Source organism: Anser anser (genome assembly GCF_964211835.1).
Source record: "Anser anser genome assembly, chromosome: 13".
Classification (NCBI taxonomy): Eukaryota; Metazoa; Chordata; class Aves; order Anseriformes; family Anatidae; genus Anser; species Anser anser.
In genome coordinates this window covers 20,674,116-20,697,306 of record NC_139734.1, presented here as the reverse complement: position 1 = coordinate 20,697,306, position 23,191 = coordinate 20,674,116, and the positions used below count along the sequence as shown (strand labels likewise).

Here is a 23,191-nt window from a genome sequence, read left to right as displayed (position 1 = left end):
CAATTTTAAATCAATTTAAATATATACAGACTGCCCGAGGGCTCTTCATGTACTTATTTTTATTAAGAAAATAGTGGTATCTGATGTATCACAACAGGATCTTGTCTCTTTGAGATCAGAGTTGTGTCCCTGTATCTTTAAGTCTGTATAGGCAGCTTGCCTGTTAAATTAGGCATCTGAATAGTTACCTAGTTAGCAAGGACCTCCGCTAATTATCTGCTTTAGCATTTTATAACATGGAGCAGACAAAAGCAAGTGATTGTTAGGAATTATTTGGAAAAGTATAGAGAACAAACAGAAAACATCGGCAAATGCTTGTGTAGATTCAAAGCACTCTTTTATCTTGAGTATAGTGCAGTTCTGGTCTCCTTCCAGCTAGCTCCCAAAGGATACTGAAAAAAAAATCAGGAAAAACAGAAAAATGGTGAGGGTGGTGGGTAAAGAGCAGCTTCCATGTGCATGGCTCAGGGTGGCGTAAAGCTGTGTGAAATCACAAGGAGCATGGAAAAGGTGAACAGGGAGCTGTTGCTCATTGTTGCTGCTAATGCAAGAATTAGAAGACAGGTGAAGTTAACAGATGTTAAATTCAAAACAAACAGAAGCAGGTGGTTCTTCAAATACAGTAAACTTTCAGACTTTTTTTTTTTTACTGCTGGATGCTGTGAATGCTTGAATGTGTGTGGATTTCAGAGGCTGGACAAGTTAGCACAACAAAAAATCTATGAGAGGGTATTGTACACAGATACTGCTTCTGATCAAAAACTTCCAGTTACTCAGTGCAGGTAAGTGTCCCGAGGAGGTGTTACCAAACGCTTATCAAGTTCTTGTTCTTCTCAGGACATCTGCTGACAGCTGCCTTTAACTGAAAAGGAAGGGAGAGGGATGCATATTTGCTTCTTTAAGGAATCACGTCTTCTGGATTGCTTCTAGTTACTAATTGTGATGTATTTGTGAAAACTGTGGAGGGACTCGTGAAGAGGACTAGGAGGTTTAACCTAGGATAATTGTATTGAAATATTTAGCAAATTAGAAATAAAACTGCAAGAAAGTAGGAAGTTAGTTGACTGGGAAATTCTCCGAACACCTGAAGCCTGCAGAGAGAAGTGCATGGCGAGCGGTGCTTATGTACGCATATGTGGTCAGTTGCTCTTGATGGTACCAATCTAGCAGTCCACTGATGTTATTTTTAAAGTCTGTGAATAGTATTGCTTATTTCAAGAAGTCTGATTACATGTTAGTGTTGTGCTGAATGGAGGCCTAATTTGGCTGAAAGTCTTTGCAAACCGCCCTTGCTTCCAAATTGAAGAGACGCTTGCTGTTTGTGGTCATTGTAGATACCCAGCAGGTCATCCTCAAAAATGACTGTGGCAGGATTAAAAACAGTCGTGGAAGAAAATAAGCTGAAGAAGTCATGTTCACCTACTAATTTGTTGGATGATAAATGCTATACTTAACAGCATGTGTAATCTTTCTTTTTCAGGCTTTTGGTTTATAAATAAAGTTGTAAGACTTTGATAAATAGATGTAGTTGTTAGCTCAGTAACTGGTAAATAACTGTTGTGTAAGTGAAATACACGATGCCAGCTCTTACGAGTTGCTTTCATTCCTGCATTTAATTTGCTTTCTCTTGTGTTTTATGTAACAGCACTTGCTAGCCACAGCCTCTGTTTGGCTTTAACAAGAGATCACGTTTTATTGAATGAAAATACTGTAAATTTTAAGATATATCACCTGTGATATATCAGTTACCAATAGTAGGAATTAGGAATGCAATGCTGATGTTACCTCAAACAAGTAGTAGTAATACCAATTTTTTGAATAATGGGAAGGTTTTTTATCTCATCTTTTGATTTACGGAGACAGAGAAGCACCTGCTGGGCAGTTAGGGAGAACTGGAGTGCTGGGATGCCTTGTGAAGCTCTCCTGGGTTAGAAAACCTTACAGCTTTCTTAGTTCTGTTGGCAAAGGAAGGGGGATAGTGGTTAGGGATCATGGTTTCCTCCAGATTCTTCAGTCCTTGAGTGAATTATCAATTTTATTTGAACAGACATGATTACAGTTTAGCAGTGGCAAGGCAAATCAGGTGAATAAAAATAAAACTCATTTTTAGGTTCATAATGCATATGTGAATGATAAAAAGTGGGGAATGAAGAGAAAAAGCAAATTACTTTGGTGCTACAGTAAGGAAAAGTTTAAAAAGAGCATTGACAATTTGATCTTTCTTTGTTCTTGCCAACACTGAAAAATTCCCCTTAATGGGAAAATACATGTTTTTTAATCATTGAACTAAGGGTGATATATATGATAAAAATTGTACATTTATCATGTATCTATATAATAGTGTACACATGTAATAGTCTGGAAAGGTAATGCGTGTCTTCCCTAATGCAGTATTTTGGTGCCGGAGAGTTGCTCATAACCCAGTTTAGATTTAAAAAAATCAATTTTTATGAACGGACCATTTGTTCTATATGGTGACATACAAGCTTTAAAGGGAACTTTAAAAGGTTCTGTACTGAGCATTTGGAAATTAAATAAAATATCTAAACAGTGGTTTTGCATAACACTTTAAAAAATTTTCAGATCATTTATTTTCCTGTAGACAGTTGAAGGGAATGTCATCTTCTTTCTTTAGCTCCTTGGTGGACTTCCTGATCATGTATTCGTTACAAATAATACTTATTAGCACAGGGTTGCCATCATGATGGTGACTAATGAGGCAGTGTGTTTCCAAGGTCAGCGCTGGAAGAGGAGCCTGATCGCTCTCGTAGGCTGCCCGGGTGTTTGATCTCGCAAGTCAGGGAGGTTCAGCTCTGCACAGGGCTGCCGAACGCTGCCCTTAAAGGCTTCGCTTCGGGGTGCTCCAGGCACAGCTGGGGTAGGTTGGACACACATGGACACGGCAGTAGCAGGAAAACTAATTCTTCAGAACTGGACCCGCAAAACCAGAACCAGAATGGAAGCCACTTAACGTAGAGGGCAGGGCATGCTGAAGACGGGGATGTCTGCAGAAATAAATAAATAAATAAATAAATAAATAAACAGAAAGGGGAAGGACATCAGTGCCTCAGAATGACACAAGTTCCTGGAGAAGGTGCTGGCATGGCCTTGTCTTCTGTGTTGTGTGCCTGACTCTCGAGGAACTCGGGCACGGAGGTATTGCCAGGGCTGTGCTGCCGGCAGGCTGTGACCTGTCAGGCATTTTTACTGGTGGAGAACGTGTCAAACTTTCTGTTCGAGTAAATATTGCTTTTTGTGGAATATGGAGTGATCCACTGTGCCAGAGATAAAGATGTAAATATTTGATGTAAAATACGTAGTTGGTGGAGCAAGGAGTACATTCCTGGACTCCTTTTCTTGTCGAGCAGCTGTCCTGTCCGTGTCAGGGCACAACAGCCTTGTGTCTGCTGCACAAGCACGTTCTGGATGCTGGGTCTTTGAACCCAGAATTCAGAAGACCTATGGGGTTGGGGTGCACAGGAGGCACCTATGGAGGCTCATCAACTTTGTGTCATTACGTTTGTCATCAACTCACACCTAATCAAGCATGAGCTAGTTTGATTCTTGGTTAGAAACGCGGTAAGAAGGTGCTGTGCCCTGCGGGAAAGAGCAATTTTTTGTTGGTTTGTTTGAATCGATGCGGAATCAATCTTGCTGAATACACTGGAATGCAGCTGATGGGAGTATCTGCTTTAAGGTTTGCAAAACTGAGGTTGCATTTGATTCTGGTAAGCAAAGAACTTTGTATACCTTAACAGAAGCCTGGTATGCGTAGGCAAAATGGCATAGCATGGATTGTTGCGTGATACAGGATTCTTTTTATTTATGTGTATAATATACATATATATGCAAACATACACGTATATGTGTCATACATGATATAAATTTAAGAAATTTATGAAAGATTTTTCATTAAGCCTAACAATTTTATTTGCATTTTGGTGACACTTAACATTTTAATAATTTCAGGATTTCCCTGCGATGTTAATCCTCACGCAGCACTGTATGTTAAACTGCTGAAGCAGTTCAGGAGTTTCAGATGATATTTCTCAGGCACTTGACAAAAGGCGTGATCAGATATCTCCAGGTTCCTGTGAAATTCTGTTGGATATTCAGGCAGGATAGGTACTTCAGTTGCTAGTTTTGAAAACTTAAGCCTGGGTCACTTAAGGCCAAAGGAAAGTTTGTTGCATTCAAGAAACAAACTCTAGATGCATTTCTTTTTCATATGCTGAAAATATAGCTCCAATTTTGTAGAAATCTAAAGAATAGGAGCTTTGTGTTATTATGGGCTGAAGGTGAAAAGTACCTGTCATTTTCTCCAGATTCTGCCCCTTGTGTTTTCATGGTAACAGTAGCCTTAAATTTTACCGAAATAAATAAATTAAAAAGAAAAATATCTCTACTTTTCTGGAAATATGAAACTGTATCTTTTTTTTTTTCCTTTTTCAATCTCTGCTTTATCTAAGAACCTAAGTGTGAAGTATAGTAAATTAGTACATCCAGTCCCTAAATTTTCCTCCTGAATTAGTTGGTGTTTTTAAATATTTGGCTTCTTCATTATGAGCAAACTCAAATGGAATTAAAATAAAAAGCCAAACAAATTGAACTTGCCAAATCTATGGCTATGTAGAAATGGGATTTCACCTTGATTTTAAAGGAACAAATTAGCAATTAATTTATAGAATAGGTAGATATTTTTTTCTCAGAACATTCTGTTTTTATTGTTTGTAGTTCTGTGAATATCCCAATATAATTTTGTGCTCTATAGATAATGTAGACTTCTAATGATTTTCAACCTAGAATTTGTATTTTCTTTTTTGTGATGAGAAACAGAGAAATCGGCAACAGCCCTCTCATCCTTTATGTATCATGACCCAGCGTCTCAGAGCCTTGGGCTATTATTTCAAAATCCAATATATTCAAACTTTGGCCTCAGAGAGCAGTAGGATCAGTACACAAGAACAATAGAGTGATAAATATAGATTTTTCATTAAGGAAAAGACTATATCCTGTCATGTTTGAATCAGTGTTCAAAAGAGGATCTGAGAATTCATAGCCTCCTATAGGCTTTAACTTTATTTTTGCTGCAAGAAAAGGACTTAACAGCCTTTTCATGTTACGGTGAGTGTGGCATCGCTGACACACAGAAATAAAATTTTAATATATGCTAAAGGAGAGATCCACTAACACTGTGACAGTAATTTAATGCAAGTCAATTTTGAGCCATGCATAATTAGAGGCGTGATGTGGAGCGCTGCTCATGCTTAAGGATGGCCTGCGTAAAGCGACAGGCCCAGCAGCGGTGCAGCTGGCCAGCTAGGGTAGGCTTCAGTCCTGGGAGCTGGATTGCCTTTCTTCACCGGCTTCTCTGCTACGCTACAAATTTCGTTTGGTGGTCAAATTATAGTTAGTATAATTCTCTTTATTACAGCGCAGAAACTACAGATTTACAGTACAAAAGTTAAGCTACTGGATGGATAACATGCTTTCAGGCATATGCTGTATAAATATGCTTTTCTACATGCAAGTGTGCCACCCTCACATGAGAAGGGGTATATCTGCTCAAACTCTAGAAACTGCTGAACTTCTCAGAGCCTTTTAATGCATGTTACATTCTGGGAAGCTCTTTCAGACTTTATAAATTGTTTTTCTTTTCATTTGAACAGATTTTCACTCAATTTGATTAAATAGAGCAGCTGTGATAGTGTACAAACAATCAGAATTTATATTGAAAAGTAATTTTTGTGCTCTTTGTTTCATTCTCAAGGAAACAGCCTAAGACTTGTGTGTTCTCCAGTAACCAAACAGTGAAAAGTTTGGTTTCTGCAGGAAAAGTGACGAAGCCTGTGTTTTTCACTGGGCGCAGATGCCCCAGTAACGGTAACTTATTCCATATGTTAATCTGCATGGATCTACGTAAACACACGCTTAACATTTGAATGAAAATAACACTGTTTGTTAGGAGGCTTCTGGTACGTGCTGAGTACATAGGCAGTGATTATATATTGCTGTTGTTTGGCTTTTGAAGTTTACCGGAGGAGACCGTGTTTGATTTTGTCGGGAGGTGCTGGAGGTGGAGTGATAAACTATGGGCTTTCTCTCCGAGCCCTGACAGGGAGATGCTTTATTCTGTATTGTTACCAATGCGAAAATAAAATTACGCAAATAGTATTATTTCAGAAGTTTTCTGCATGCTTTTAGCCATCAGGACTCCAAGTGGATATAGCTTTTCCACCTGCAATCAAATGTAATAAACCTTCTTCACTGCAGAAGTCAAATTCCTGGGGAAAAAAAAAAAAAAAAAGTTGGAAGCTCACACTTACACCATAAAACCTTGTTTATTGCGACCATCAGTCTTCGAAGATATGCCCCACAATGGGGTTTGGTAAAGCCATTACAAGGTGCCGTATGAGTTCCATTTGCCTACAGTAAATAGAATGTCAGAAGTGTCAGGGGGAAATAAATATCGGGCTGGTTAAAAGGGAGCAGAGATGGCTCAAAGCATCATTGAGAGGATTGATTTATCTGGCGTGCTGTAATGACTGCAGATGTGGATCTGTTATTCTAGATGAGCAATGAATTTGATGAGCTGATAACACAGGGCCAGAGAGGCCTGGTTTTAATTACTGATGAGGAATTTATTTGTGAAGCACTGTGATTTACTGAGGGTTTGTTCTGTTATTGACAGGTGACCTTGGGGCTTTTCTCTTTTGATGAATAAAAAAAGCAGCATTTTTTTAAAGGAAAACTGTTTTATCAGTGTTATGAATACAGCGAGGTCATTTTAGATACAGTATTGTCTTTCAAACCATCTTTATATATAATTATTTTTGTAGCAGTTGTTAATTGCCTCTTTCATTGAGATTGCTGTGTGTGCTACACTTGCTACTTGAGAGTGACTAATTTTGGTGCAGAGATGCTAACAAGAATATGTTGAGTGGAACTTAAGGTAAAGAGCAGGAAGTCAAATCATCCAAGTATACGTTACTGGGTTGCTCAGCCTTCTGGCTGCATACCTGATACAGGATATATTACTACTACTCTTCTGGTTTTCCTTACAGACCACCAAGAGGGGCAAAAAATCTTAAAATAAAAATAAAATAAAATAAAAAACTTCCAGTTTTCTTGTTTACCAGTAAATTTATTGCCTTCAGTATTTTAAACAGTATCTGTCTCAGGATAATTTTTTACGAAGATGTACCTTTTTGTTGGGCAGAACGTTACTGATACACTTGTTATTTTTATACACTGTTTTAAAATTTATTCTGTAGAATAGACTTTTCTTTTTGAATTGTACATGCAGTAACATTCTAATGTTATTTTTTGTGCTTTTGCTCTGATTGCTGTACTGCAGTTGCAAGTTGCAGATACTAACGTCAGGGTAAATCACAGCAGTTTCTGTCTAAACTGTGGCAGAACTAGTGCGTAAGTACTGTAGGTGTTTACTGGTTTTTAGGTACTGTTTACTCTTAAGTAAATTAAAAAAAAAAAAGGCAAAGCAACAAACGCGCTAAATAGGAAACCACTCTGACCCAAAATTTTGTAGACGATGTTTCAGTGAATGCATACAATAACCTGACAGTGTGCCAGGGAGAGGGAGGTGCTGAGTCAGGGAGGTAGAAGATTTTTTCTTTTGTGAGCATCACAACAAAAGTGGTGTTACCCAGAAATGGTTTTACTGCCAACAATAGTTCATTTAATATGGAGAAAGTTGTTAACTTAATAATAGCATTCAGTGCAGTTTCTGGAAATGGCAGAACCGCAGAATGGCTGGGGTTGGAAGGGACCTCAGGAAACATCTGGTGCGGCCCCCTGGCAAGCAGGGTGCCCTGCGGCACGTGGCCCGGCGCTGTGACCGGGCGCTGCTGGGCCGTCTCCAGGGAAGGAGCCTCCGCAGCCCCGCTGGGCAGCCTGCTCAGTGCTCAGGAACCCTCACAGCAGAGAAGTTTTTCCTCGCGCAGTGCAGAGACTTACCTAGCCACATGCCGTCACTCATTTGACCCGCTGGCACCAAAGTCTGTTCAGACTGCGTAGGTGTTATTTTCGTGGAATGGAGGAAGGGATCCCTGGGCCGGCAGGAGAGGTGGTGGCAGATGGCCATAACGTCCATTCTGACCCAGGGGGAAACTCTTTAGCAAATAAATGCCAATTATTCAGAACTTTATGAGATATGAGTAAGAAATGGGAAAATAGCTCTGCAGCATGCACTAATGGGCAGCTAATACTCGCTGGGCTTCCACAACTTCTGCGCTGCTAAGAATCTCCGAGTCTTGTAGTAAGAACCAGGAAGAGATTGCTAGGCAGTAAAGTAGGCTGGAATAAAGCATTATCAACCCTGAAAGTAATGAAACTGAGTCCAATAATAAGAGTTTGTTTTAAGGTTTCTGCTTTTTATGAAGTCCTTTTGTTTGCTTTTTAGTCTTTCTTGGACTTGATTGGATTTTGTTTGAACTTTGTGTATTAATTAAAGACACATTTGAAGTGGAGATGGAGGGAAGGTGAGGAGAACTGGGAAGAATCGTTATTCATTTTTTAAATGAAGACTGACATTTTGAGATACTGGGGAAAAAGAGAAGCAAAGATCATTTCACTAAATGCACAGCAAAACAAATGAACAAAAGCAAACCAAAAACCAACACCCCCCAAAGCCCTCAAAGCAAGCAGCTCTCCCCCTGCCACCCTGTTCTCTAGTTTTGCTCTCTTTTCCTCCCATTGGTCCCTCACTTCTTCTTTTTTTTTTTTTCTCCATGAAGGGGGAACAGTTAGCTATTCATGAATGACATATACCTTATTATAAAAAAGCAGTGGTTAGCTCTAGGGATAGTATTTCAGTTAAATGGATTTGACAATTTTAGGTATACTCATGACTTAAATATCAAAATTAAGCAAGCTGCTGTTAATAAAAGTATTAAATAATGCTTTATTATTTCTATGCATTTACTGTTTTTAAGTATTTTTTATAAAACCAATGTGTTTTTAAAACTGTTACTTCAGCACCTGCAAAACTGAATATTTGTGTAAATAACAACCAAAAACCTGCCTTCACTTCCATTGCGGTCAGAGACTTCTTCGCGTATGGAAACGTGCCAGCCTATTTTGCCAGTGCAAATGCCAGATTTCAGGTTTATGCAACAGCTTAAAGAGTGAACTTGGACAATAGGAGGGTCACAGCAGAAGCGTTGTTGTGCCTTGCCTTTTATTTGGGTAGTCTGTTCAATGGCAGAGGTTCATGCCTAATACGCTGGCATTAGCACAATCCAGTTAGGTTCTCAGTGAGTGCCAACACTTGTAGAAAGCTGTCATTAGTGCTCTAACAGAGGATTAATAGACTGCGTTAATCGCAAACCTGCAGTGTTTGTGGTCCCATTTCAGTTTCCTGACATACCTTGCTCAACTTGGCATTTTAATATTATTACTGAATAAGGCTGGGTTGTATTTCTCTGTCCCTGTATCAGGTGTCTTCCAACCTTTACGTGCAACGAACGGCTTCAGGCCTTGGGGAGCCTCGTAAAGCAGATGACGGTCTGCTTTTTTATCTTCAGTTACAAGTACTGCCTCCGTTCAGAGGAAAGGGTTCTTCGCCAGGTGTAATGGCAGCGAGGAACTGCGGGGCAGCGTTTCACTGACAGATGCCCTGAAAGTAGCCTGAATTGCATCAATCTGCAGCGTAGTCGAGAGCTCACAAGGTGATCTTAAGGTTAGGTGAAGTGGTAGGTACAGGCTCAAGAGGCGGAGCCCCTAGTTAGCTGTAACATTTCTGTTATATTTCAGGTAGGGGACCTGCGCCTGCTGAAGTCGATTGATATTTGTTATTGATGGCAACAGGAGATAACTACATCCCACAATTTTGAGCAATTGCTATGCTATCTATAACTTATTTTTTTTTTTAAAGCACTTCTTGTGTAGCATCTTAATATGCAGAATAAATATAACGAAATTATCAGACTTGGAAGTTTTTACAGCTTCTGTGGGACTAGGCTGAACTAGGGAACAGTGCTCCAGAAGACACATGCCTTACTGCTGCTTTCTCTGAGTGCCGGTCCGTGTTTTGTGTCACTGGAAGTGGCAAGGATGGAAAGGACAAATAAGCTGTTGTATAGCAACTTTGCTTGTTGAGAACTTTTTTTTTTAATCTCTTTTTCTTATGGGTAATTAATGTAGTTTTTACTCTAGGGTTACAGTCTGCTTCTGAATTTCTTCTTGCTCTTACAGGCGGAGTTCTGCCGTAGCTGTGTGCATGAAAATAACTTATAACGTGGGCCTTGTAAATTAGCCAACGTTTTCCCTATTTCCACACACTCTTCTTTAAAAGCTGTTCTGCTCTGTCAATGCCTGTGTTCCAGAGCTGGTGCTTTCATCCCTGTGGGGCTGCTTTGCGATTAGCAGTTAATACTTCCAGCGTCATTGTCGGGATTTACCGGCACTGTCAGCATGGACCAAAACTTCCTGGCCACTCGATGGGGTGTGATGAGAAGCTGTCTTGCAAGAAGGAAGTACAAACTCGGATCCGGCTTGGAGTGGCTGTTTAATGACTGCTTTTTTGGGGGTGGTGGAGCTGAGATGGCCGCATGTTACTGCTTGCCACTGAAATTTCCTGGCAACCCTCTAACAGAGTGTGCTCTTCTGCGCACCTGGGTTTGACTTCTGATGAAGTAAACCCCACACGTTTTCTCCCACACAAAAAAAAAAATACTGTACGCTGAAGTGCTAAACCCCTCTTTTCTTTATAGGTTGACCTTTTTAGGTGTAGGTGTATGTATAGTGAGTTCTCTATTTGCTGGGTGGTGCGGAGACATGTTTTTGTGTTAAATGCACATACTGGAATTGTGCTCTGCTGTTACTGTGTGACACCGTGCAGGATGTAGGAGCCACAATAGCGCGTCTGTGAGGCAGATAATCAAAATGACCGAGAATATTACTGTCTCAGTACCACCATCTTACTTGAAGAGAGTCTACAAATGGCCCTAAGGACTCTAGTAATTATGGTCATTATTTTTAAAATGTTTCTGGCTTCCTAATTGATTTGGACATGTATTCTATCGTATTTTATTAGATTATTTTTTTTAATGTTTATATGCAATCATATATACTTAAAGCAATCTAGAGAAGAAAGTCTTTGCACTTTTTTGAATGTTTAATTCACAAATGCCTGGTGCAAGACAGGTAACCAACCTGTCTGTGTCTGAGCCAGTAACGTACAGCCATTGGAGTGAGCTATTGCATTTGTTGTAATTAATGTAGAAGACCCGAATAGAAATTGGGATGTATAAAGTGTGTTGAAACCAGTGATATTCAAGTGTATTTAATTGTTAACATCTGATGGATTGCATGGTGCTATTTAAATGTAAACAGCCAGGCTGGTTCAAGGGAGAGGTATTCCTGGTGATCCCTTAATCTGGGATGCAATGGTATTTTGATTTAACAGTTTTTGGAAAAATTGTACAAAAAATGGTAGTAAACAGTATTTTGTCCAGGTGAAAGAGAGGTGATGGTTTAGTTGGTTGGAATAAAAAGTACGGGTCCTGCTTAATCGAGACACCTAATGATATAGTGCAGAGCAGGGGGGCTGCAAGACGCAATGTGCATGAAAGGTGAAGAGTTGGTACTTAAATTGTCAGATGAAGGACTAAGTGTGCTTTTAAAAATGTATATAACAGTATTTCCTTAAAAAAAAATCTTAATTCATCTTGCAGTGTTAACTGTTTTATCATATGAAGTTACAACAAGACGTTTTAATTCTGTCTGATAGTACCTGAAAGGTGCTGCGTGCTCTCAACATGCTCCCAGACAGACGAGCTGACCTGTCCTCCCAGTCGCACACAGAACTGGGTCTGATACGATGCTGGAGTTGCTGGTGGCATATTAAATTCACAGTTGTGCAGAACAGAGCAAGGGTGAGTTGTGTTGTTAATACAATAAAACTAGTCTGAAGTGTTTTGGTCCTGATTTCTGGAAACTTTTGTGAATGGTAGAATCAGAGAAGTATTAAAGCAGAATTGCTACTTTCTAGCAATGCCTGATGTCCCGTCATGTTTTATTGCCCTGTGGATCACTGTTTTGTAAACTCGAGAATACTTTTCATTTGCACAGTTAATACAAAGAGATACATTCTGCTTACCTAAATTTTGTGTCAGTCAACACAATGTTAAATGTGAAAAATTTTATTGCAGTTTGTTCATCGTTGCAAGATGAGATTTTTATCGTCCAAAGGGAATGGTGGCCTTGCCAAGTGTAGGAAGAGGAGTGGGGCTGCAGCAGTGATATGTTTTTGATCTTAAACTAACAAGCAGTACATGTTTCTGTTTGCAGCTCCTGACTTACCTGCAACAGAACAAGTAATTATAGTATTGTATAGGCTGAATAGAGACAGTTCCATATAAAATAAATGAGTAACCACTGCTTGTGGAAATGGAATTTCATCAAATGTGTCTCTGTACAAAAAAAATGTGGCTCTGTACAAGTACTTGTGGTGTATTGGCACTCAGGTTGGAGCTCCCTTTTTGCTTCTGTTGAAGGGGAAGGTAAACTTTTTCTTGACTTCGATGTTCCCTAGTTCTCTTCTTCCTGTTTTACCTGTGCTGGCAGCACGGGGTGTCTGTTCTTACATGCCACAGAGATTTCGTTCACATACGTTCCACAGAGGCAGAGACCTGCGGTTAGTGGTTTCTCTTGATGCTGTATTGAATTTGTGTAGAAGGTACACCAGATGACTTCTACTTTCAAATGTCTTTGTATTTAGAACAAACAAGCAAGCTATGCCTTAGTGACACAAAATTAATGTTGAGGGACATAAAGAAACAATCTAGAGATGGTGGGTGCCTGTGTGCTTGCCATTGTGATCTGTCTTTTTCCTACACGAAGCTTGCATTTATTCATAGGTTTGTGTACATAGCTGACTTCATTTAAACTTACATGGATTCAGTGTGTGTAGTTTTTCATGCAATAGATTGTTCTATTGTCAAGCATCAGTAATGCCACTGTAGTGCAAGTCACAGCCTAGTGAGATATCCTAGGAATTCATATTTAATAAAATCCAAGTTCAAGTTCAGTTTGAAATTAATAATGTCAAAACTCTTAGGGAGGAGAAAAAATGTGGCAAGAAGCGCTGTAACTGAACACAAATGTGTGGCATGATTGGGTTAGAGGTTGTTTAATTCTGTTTATGGCATCTGTAAAAGATATGTACTTAAAAGACAAACAGAAGCAGGAATGTTTATTTAGTTTTGATAGATTTCTATCATTTTCTATCATATAAAAATGAGTTTGTATTGTGGCAGGATTTATTTATCAGTCTGTTTTACCAAGCATACCTCTAAAATTATATAGCTTCATGTGGCGTTCATTTACATAATTTAGAAGTGAATAGTAAAATATGCAATTTTGCAGAGCAGATCTTTAAAATACTCCGATTATTGGCATCACCAATAACAGCTCAGATGGGGTAAAGCAGCTCTGTTTATAGACACCCTCACACTCAACATAAGATTATGTTCCAAGTTTTTTGTCACTACATGAAAAGTCATTTTTGGCTTGTATCATTACTTTGAATTTCTTTTAAGTCTCCTTTTTTTTTCTTCACTCCTGTGGTATGATGAAACAAATACTGGTTGAATAGTTGAAGCTTGTTTTTGGAAGAAGAAAAAAAAAAAAGCCCAAATTTTGGAAGTGGTTTTCGATAGCATTCAGGACAAGAAGTCCCGGAAAGGCATTGCTTTGATGCACCACCGCGTGCTGGGGCAGGCAGGGCTCTCGGGGCCCAGCTCCTGGCCCTGCCCTGGGCACCCATAGGTGCCCCCTGAGGGCCAGGGGAGCCTCCTGTGCTCCGGTTTTGCCCAATGCCACTTCTCCTGGCACCACAGAACAGAGCCTGGCTCCATCCTTTTGCACCCTTCCTTTCAGGTGTTTGTAGGCATGAGTGAGAACTGCGGCCCAGCTCTGTTGGTGAGGCGCTGCCTCGGCCTTCCTGCTGTCCTCTCCTCTCCAGCTTGGCCTCGAGCTCGAGGAGGGAGCTCGGCCGGCTGCCGTGCTCCTGCTGTTAGCGCCCGAGCAGGTACTGGGAATTTGTGGAAGGAGCCGGGAGGCTTGAAGGTTTCACAACTTTCATCGCAAAGCCGTGTTGCTGTGGAAGAGTGGTGTTCGCTCTGTCGACAAGTGTGACACTTAACCAAGGAGTAAAAATAATACAAACCACACGGTATACCCACTGAGGAGGGAGGTGTCTGTGCAGACAGTTTGTTGACACTTTGTTGGAAAAGATTTCTCTAATCTGCTTGTTGGGTAGGATCAAATGGAAATAGATTTGAATTCCGCAGCGTTTTGAGCTCTCTGTTGCTGCAGTGCAGGGTTTGTCAGTCGCGGCACGGTTGTGGCACGTTCAGGGCCTAGGTGCGAGCAGACAGACTTCTAGCCCTGATGAATAAATGCAACTAGCTGGTTAGAAGAAGCAGAATCCAACATTTAAGCTCTTTTTGGAATGAATCTCTCTCTCATTTCACAGCTTTCCATGAATATGGTAAGCTGTAAGGTGCACAGGGCCTTTCAAATTTGAAAATAGTATGTCTTTTTTTCCTTTTTTTGGTTGTTTTGAAAACACGGATGCAGTGAAGACAAACTTGCCATTTTTTCGTGTGGTGTAGGCTGTTAGAACTGACACCCATGAAGGTTTATGTGAGCAAAACATAAAAACATGTCCATAAAATTGATGTGTTTTTTTTTTTTTCCCCATTTTGGGAGTTTGATGGGATGCAGGGCGGCTGAGCGCGTGGTGCTTCCCCATGGCTGGCAGGGACATGGCAGGGGGCACACCGGGCTGCTGCCAGCCCCCCGCAGCCCCTCACATCCCCGCGGTCCCGGCTCTCGATTTTGAGCCCCCCCAGCTCTGTGTGGATGTTTTGGAGTCCTTTGAATGTGAATGTGAAGCAGTTTGTCTGTCCTTTGCTGCGCAAGAATTCTCTTTTAAAAAACAAAGCTGTAGCTATGAAGTAGCCTATTTGTCCTAAAACTTATGAAAAGGAGGGGGAGGGAGTGCTGGGACCCATCTTTACAACAACAATCAGCCTTTGTAAGGTTTCATTCCAGGCTAATGGCTGGTGAAATTGTTCTGGGTAGTTAAAATGAAATGAAATGAATTAAAGAACATGAAGGAGAGCAAGCAGAATGGTTTATTGCTTTTCTTTGAAGGCACAATAGCTATACTCTGTCTCTTTTTGTTACTCATATCTGTGTGGCGGATATTTAAAGTCGGGGTTTTGAATAGCATGATGGCTAAATGAGGGCTATAAATCGAGGGCTATGGTGCAAAATCCTAGTGCCAGCAAGTACTAAAGCACAATACCAAAGAGGCTGGGGTCTAAAATTGTTTTAAACTGATGAATATGCAGACATAAAAACAAGAAAACGTATACATTCCCTACGAGAAAACCTCCAGAGAACGCTAATGATCAGGTTTTTCAAAACGGCAAACAAGTATTTTAAACACATCGACGCATCTGATTAATGCTGGGATGTTGCCGATATTTCCTCAAAGTCTGAAAATACATACTCCAGAATTGAAATGGGGTAAAAACCTGAAATGGTCAAATATTTTTATTAATGTCAAAATGTCGAGTTACTGGATAGTATTTTGTTTATGTACTTACAAATTTAGCCAAAATAGAATTTATTTTATTTTATTTTTTGGAAATATGTTAGCTTGCTGATAGCAGCACAAAAGTTTCCCAAAATGGGATAATGCAGCTTAAAAAGCACCTGGTTTGAGACTGTTGTTACACAGCTGAAAAAATAAAGTGTCATATCAGGTTGGGGTCACGTTTGTCTAAGAAAAACTAACAGGAGGATTTCTATTGTCAACACAGGAGATGAGCAGAACGATAAGGGCAAATTATACTCTCTGATCCACCCCTCTGTTATAGAAGTGACTAGAGATTAAAGCCTCAGCCAGGAATTTCATTACTCTTATACATTTTTCACAAAGGCAGCATTTGCAAAAATCCGGGTGAGGAAGGGTCAGATACTTCCATGAAAGAATGAGGTCATTTTGACTGTGTGCATGCGTATACATACGTGTACTACTGTAAACGTATTTAGAACCAAAAAAGATACATGATGCATCTTTAAAGTTAGTAACGTGCCTAGCTTTTCGATTACATAAAAATGGAAACGGGCGATTGCTAGTACTTAGTTAATGTTATGTGAAAGATCTGTATTGTGTTTTTGGAGGGGAGGCGGGGAAGCTAAAACATTAGCATAAGAATATAAACTAAATGGAAGAGAATTTAGAATATTATGAGTTAATAAAAAGTGAAAGATTTTTAAGAGTTGAAGAGTACAGAATTTGGTTGTTTTCCAAAGAAAAAAAAGTTTATTAGCAGTATTGGTTTTATTGCCACTCAGTTAAGCAAGGCCCAGAGTGCGGGAAGCTCGTTTGGGGGATTTTTTTAAAACAGTTCTTGGACATTTTCGTAGTTTTTTCCACAAGAGATTGACAATGCTAGGTCCAGCTCTCTCCCTAGCTTTCCCTGACGAGGTGGTACGTCTCAGGCTCCTTTTTGGTCCTTATCTGTCCCAGAACAAAGTGTTGTGTCTCTGCTCCAAAGATGCTTCTCTACCTGCAGCTTTTGTACTTGCTGTGCCAGAGGCTGTAGAGGTGGCTGGATCTAGCTGTGCTGCGCCAGAACCGGCGGGGTGCCTCTGTGCTCCGCTTTGCCGTGCTCCTGCTTCGCTCCCTGTTTGCAGATGCGCCCGAGCCAGCTTCCACGGAGCCTGCTGGGGCTGGACTTCAACCCTAGAGCGGACGACACCAACCACCCTTGGCTGTTGAGGTAACTCAGCTGACTTTCAGTGTAGTGCTGGGTTTTCATTTTATTCACTTTTTTCTTATACTAAAAGCAGAAATCTTAATTGTAGCCTGAATGTTTTGTAAGCATGAAACTGTTGCACAACTTAAGAAAGAAAGAAGCATTCATATTAAGGAATTTCATCCGTCAGTTTTAGGAAATGAATTAATTCCTACCCTGTGACTTGCTATGAAATTGCAGTTCTGTGTTGCCCATCTATCATTCAAGAGCCTTGCTGCACTTGGCATTGTTTGTAGTTGTTTCCTTTCCTGATACGTTAATATGCAAGGTTTTATTTGCAAATGCTTTACCTTAAATAGGAAGTACCAGAATGTGAGAACCAAAATAGCAATTGGCTTTGTGTTTGGTTGATAAGAAGCCCACAGGCGTGCTTGCTACCATTGATGAATAGTAGCATTCATGTTTCCTACTTGGGAAGCTTTTTAAATGCCTAAAAATTGGTAGGTGACTGACATCTGCTTATGCAGACACCAAGACAAGCTTTTTATAGTCAAGCACTCAAAACTTTCAGCATAGAGTAGATGTGTGTCCATGCAAATGTTTATTACATTCCATCTAGAATGATCCCCCTTTTTTTTTTTTAGCTGCCTCCTAGTATTACTTCCATAACGAGCATGTTACATTGGGATTGTGTTTACTTTAATAAAAATTTTCAGTGCTTCACTCTATATTTGTTCTTGGATAAGAACAGTTTGCAGGACATAATGTATGAGTGGCTCTATGCATAATAGCATCAAATTAATCAAAATGTAATGTGCTCTTTGCTTTTTCATAATGTTTTCCTTGCAGAAGTTTGTTGAGTTGGCTGCAAAACAGATTATTGGATTAAAATGTATATTTGTTCCCTTTAAAAAAAAAAAAAAGCCTTATTCTTTAATAATAAAAAAAAAAAGTGGGGGGGGAGAATCCCCTCTGATCTGACAGCACATGCAAACCCTCTTAAGATTACTTAGTTATGACAAGAATGCCGTACTAGACTATATGTTTAAGAGGCTTAACTATGGCTCTGGGGGCTGTGACAAATACTGAGTGGTGGTGCAAAGCGGAACAGTAGCTCCTGAGCCAGGTTTCTGGGCTTTCCAGCCTGATTCTCCCTGAGTGGTCAGCGTTGGGCCCTTTGGGCCAGACCGTTGCCTTCCAGTTGTCGTTGCAGCTGAAAGCCATTGCTGGGGTTCTGCCTGTCTGGTGGTGGAGAGTGGAACCTTTGTGTCTGTGTGCTTTAAAAAATAAAAGGAATCAGACTTCTGTGGACCATCAGCAGCTAGTATTACGGTATACTACAGTTAGTGGTACCATGCTGTAGTGTAGCATTGTTCTGAAGCTGATACATTTATTTCCATTAAGTAAAGTTTTTTTGGGGAAAAACGCAAGTAGTGCATGGCTTAAGGTGCCTACCTCGTCCTGTTTGTTTTCTTCATATACTTTGGATACTCATGCAGTTATCCTTCATTCAGGCTTCTCTGCTGTTTTGTTGTTGAATTTTGCATAGACAAGAGCAGTATTACCAAAATACCTTCTGATGTGGTTTTGTAGTTCCTTCATATTTTTTGTAGGAGCTGAAGAGCTGATAAGGACGACTGTGATGCACTGTTTTGCATTAACATTTTAAGGCTATGGTTAATGTCACTGAGATTCTGTAATAACACAATGAATTCACAGTAATTTAACATGGAATAAAGAACTTATAATATTGATCTTTCTGGGTTATTACATTTGCTTTTAAAGGTAAATGAAGCATTAACACCTGAGACGGCACCGTTGATCGTGACATTGTCACCGTAAAAGCCTAACGGCTGTCAGTTTACTTCAGAGTTGATATAAAGAGCAGCCTACCTTTAAATCAGGTGATTAACTTGCTTATCTGTGCCGAAGCAGGGAGAGCTTTCCACTGAGTTTCAACAGAGGGCAGATTCGCAAAGTTCTGCTTTGGCCACACAGTGGGAGTTTGCCTGTGATGACCTGAAATTCCTGATTGCTGGGGATTTCTGCAGTGGGTTTCCTATGATGAATATCCTGCTCTTTTCTAAGGTGTCATGTTGTGTTCAAAACCATTTTCAGAAAATACATTTGAAGTGCATAGGAATAGAAATAATTTTGGATTTTATATTTAGAAATCTTTTCGGTGTCATCTCTGTAGAAAACTGACATGGAAATATCACAGGCTGCCACCGATCCCTTTTGTGAAGGACGAGATACCCTAATATCATCGTCGCTTTTTCAAGTTTAGCACGTTTAGGGGAAAAGTGTTGAGAAGATAAGTTCTGAAATAACACCTGTTTCCAGTGCTGTAAGAGGTGTGTCTGTGTGCATATAAATACTGTTTGCGGGTAGAAACCTTTGTTTTAGCTTAACTGTATCTTTCTAATTTGGAAATGATTGTTTCGACTTTGGTAGTAGGTTCCCATGCTTTCTTAATTGTTTTTCATGTTTTTTTAAATGTGGATTTCAACAAAAACAAGGATTTGCATGTTCATCCTATTTTTGATTGCTATGCTTTAAAAAAAAAAATACAAAAAATTGTGAAAGCCTTCCCTGGCAATCAGATTTAAATTTGAAGTCTAAGAAGTTCTAGAAAACAGTTCTAAAGCAATTTCAAGGGAAGAGGTTAATACCAGGTTTGTGTGGTTTCTGTTCAGGAATGTGAACACCTGTGAGGTAGCGTATGATTCTCAAAGGCATCTCCCACTTACGCTATCTTTCTTTTTTTTCTCCTGCTGTATTTGCCTTTCCCCCCCCCACCCCAACCCTCATTTTTTTTTTGATAACTAAACATGTAATGAATTTAGGGAGTGCTGTCAGGGCAGGAAGTAAAGAGACCTGACATTTAATACTGGTGGCGGTATGTATTTTGTACAGAAGACCTTCAACTGAGATGCAAAAAGCAAACTAGATCAAGGGAAGAAATTAGCATGATGCACAATTTGAAGATGGCTAATGAACAGATCCGGGGGGAGGGGTGTGTGTGTGTTTTCCATCACAGAGGGGTGGGGGAGCGTGATTTTCCCTCATTTCTTAACCCCATTCCCAACTGCCTGTGGAGTCTTGAAGGTACCTGACAACCAGTAAGGCCGGGTGTTGATTTTTTTTAATATATTAACATAGTAAAGTCTAATAAACTAATAAAGGTCACATGATACAGCTTTTTTTTCTTTTAACCAGTTTAGCAGGATGCAATTAAGAGAGCTTATTCTAGTGGCTAATCAAAATCATAAACCAAAACGCAAAATAAAGGCAAAAGTATAAATTAGCGCTACTGAAAAGATGCTCCCAAACCAGCTGTGCTTACATACATCAAGTTTACATTATTAACTGCACCATTTCTCCAACCAGTATGTTGTCAGCACAGTGGAATGAAGCCTTCATCTCTACCCATTATTTCTTTTCATAAAAACTAAAATAACTTCATCATAAAATAAGATGGAAAATAAAGTCACAGAAGATGCGATGTTGAAAATACGCAGTTTCATTCAAATGGATTTGTTCAAAAAATGGTGAAACTGCCTTTGGAGAGTTTGTTTAAGAGGAGCTGCAGAGCTGGCTGAGATAAAGATGAAAAATGCGTGTGCGAGACGGCGTGCTGTTAGCCCCCCTGTTGGGGCTGACAGATCAGTCCAGAAGTGGCATCAGGGCAGGGAGACATCAGCTTCAGTAATGGAGAGATGTCTGGTGGAAAGATTGCTCTATCACGGTGATGGGTTCCTTACGCGTTATAAATCTGAGATTGTTCTTTCCTGCCACAGAAATGAGCAGCTCTTTCTCCTTCCGAGAATGAAATGTCGGATAGAGAAAGGAACAGAAATGAAAACGAAAAGTGAGGAAAGTTATCTTTTTAACATAAATCTCTTGTGGAAACAGTATCAGACCCATTAGTGATTTGAAAAACAGCGCTATGCCAATCTTCTCCCTGCGTGGGGAAAGTAACAAGCCGTGTTACGGCATCTCCCCTCTCCCTTCCCGCGTGCGTTTAATCTAGGTGCAGTAGCGATGGACTGCTCTAAATTTCTGCGCGGAAAGTGAGGTCCAAGGTGGTGACAGCTGAGGGAGCTGCCATCCATGCTGCAGTGAGAAGCAGGGAAGAGGAGATGTGTTTATTTCCCTAAGATCGCAATAAGGAATCGACCGCGTGGGGTTAGCCAGCGCTTCCTGCAGCTCTTGCTTGTCTGGCTTGATGTCCTTGGGAAATACAGGGGTGCCTATAGAAGCTAGGTGTGAATGTGAGAAAATTTTTTTTTTCTCTTTTTTTGCTGCCCTTTTTGCATCCTTTGTGTAGCTTGGTTTCATCTCATGTTTGGTGCGAGGAAGCTTTATAACAGGGCTTGCCTTGCATCCTTCTGAGTTTGCTCTAAATGCTCTGGTAGTCTTGAAAATAATGCTTACGGTTCTGTCTTCTGAGAGATGGTGACAAAACAGGTGAACTGCAAGGTTTTTTGCTAGTAAGCAAGTACTTTAGATCCTTCATAGTCCTAAATAAATAAAGATACACACAAAAAACCATAATTAATCTTGGCAAATTTATATGAGCTTTGATTAAGCTCAGGTAGTTCATCAGTATAAATTTCATAAAAGGAAACACAGAAATGTAGATGTAATTGTTCATCTAGCTTGCAGGGGAAATGTGGAACTTTTTTTTTTGTAAATATAATTCAAACCAGACAGAAAAGTGGATAGTTAGATATAATAAAATGTGGTTATCCATGGGTAGATCATGTTAAGATGATTGGATAGCTATGTTTGATAAAATTACTGGTTTTCTAGGCATAGGAAAGGCTGTGTTTCCTATCTGGACTTCCGTAGAGCATGTAGAATGGGAAATTGCAGGAGGAGCTGGTAAAAAGGAGGAACTCGTGGAGGAAGTGTAAGGTGAGTTAAATGGCTTGGAGATACAAAATATAATTTGGTATGACCAGGCTTAAGGGAGGTTACCGATTGAGTTTTCAAGGATTGTTTGGTGGCTGATCTTCTTTAATATTTTTGATGATCACCTTGGCACAAAGACTGGGAGTGTGGTAATGCAGTTTGCTGATGACAAATGTAGGAAGATACTGTCAATATATAGGAGATTTTAAAAAGACAGCGTGGTGATGTGAAGGACTGGAGTAATAGAAATGGGATGAAAATCAGTAGATTGAGGCCAATAATTCACTTAACAGGAATGCTAAAGCTGAGACACTAGGCCACACGATACAGTTGAAAAAGAGAGGGACTACGCAAGACCCTGAGAGAGAGGTGGTACAGACAAGAGAGAGTGAATCCATTCCTGTTAAACTTGGGTAATTTAAGTTGTTCCAGGTAGGGTCTGGCAAACGTCCTGAACAAGAGCATTAATAGTTGTTTTTATAGGAAGTTCCACTCTAATTCTATCTAGATAATTCTCATTATCTAGACTTATATTTGGCGTGGTTCTTTTCCCTTGTTACATTTTTTCATATTTTCAGGGAATAATTACACTGACGTGTATTGGTTCTGTGTTTTGCAGTTAAAATTTTTAATGGTTTGTACAACTTCTCTTGGTTGCACACCTATCCTTGATCAAATTCACTTTGCAATTGTCTTTAAAAATAACTACTAAAAAAAAAGGCAAAAATAAAATGGACCAAAGGAAAACAAAATGGCAACAGCAAAAAAAAACCTGTAAGGCTCTATTTTTTTTGTGACTGGGAGTCTGTACACGTATTGTTTTCTTGCAGTATTCTATGTTCTAAATTATATGAAATCATTTGCTATGAAAATACATGAATATCTGTTTAATTTATTTAAAAAGAGTCGACTTGTGAAAGTCTCAATTCCACCAACGGTGGTGTTCTTCAAAACCATTGGAGTAGTCCGAAGAAGCTTTCTGTGTCCGAGCTGCCTGCGTGCTGTCCCTTCTGGCTGTTTTCTGGCCGCTTTTCCTTCTTAAATCCGTAGTGCATAGGCCACAGGCTGTTTATTTTTCTTCTCCGTGTGCCTGAAACTGTTAAAACTGGCAATAGCAGATGAGTAAGTGAATAAGAAATAGCGAATAGTAAATAGCAGTTTTCATATTTTCTCCCTTTAGACGACTGTTTTACAAGTGTTAATGTAACTTCAGAGATTTACAAACAGCTGGTGGTTGTTCAAACACTCGGGAAGGAAAGCAATGTTCTTGGGAAAGGAGATCTGGGCTGTTTTATGCGCGGCTGCCTGCCAGCCTCTGCCTCGCTGTACGCGATCAGCCTTCCTCTGCGCCGCGCCGTCCTCGCCAGCTTCGGGAGGTTTTCCTGTTCTTCCCCAAGTTTCCAGGTTAGTAATGAAGTGTTGTCCTCCCATAAAAATGTCATAATCCTCGAGTGATTTAAAGCGTTTCTGGATCC

General features: G+C 40.0%; 1 protein-coding gene across 7 annotated transcripts in view; it reads left to right on the top strand.

Moving 5' to 3' along the window:
- Window positions 1-23,191, top strand: part of DACH2 (dachshund family transcription factor 2) — a 289,478-nt gene that overhangs the window by 19,585 nt on the left and 246,702 nt on the right. The window contains exon 1 of one of the 7 annotated variants that reach the window (XM_083797540.1): window positions 10,739-16,823. The exons of the other annotated variants lie outside the window; for them this stretch is intronic. Coding sequence (XP_083653666.1) covers window positions 16,738-16,823 — 86 coding nt within the window. The 5' untranslated portion in view covers window positions 10,739-16,737. Of the gene's footprint in view, window positions 1-10,738; window positions 16,824-23,191 lie in introns of those variants that run through there. 7 annotated transcript variants of the gene reach the window in all.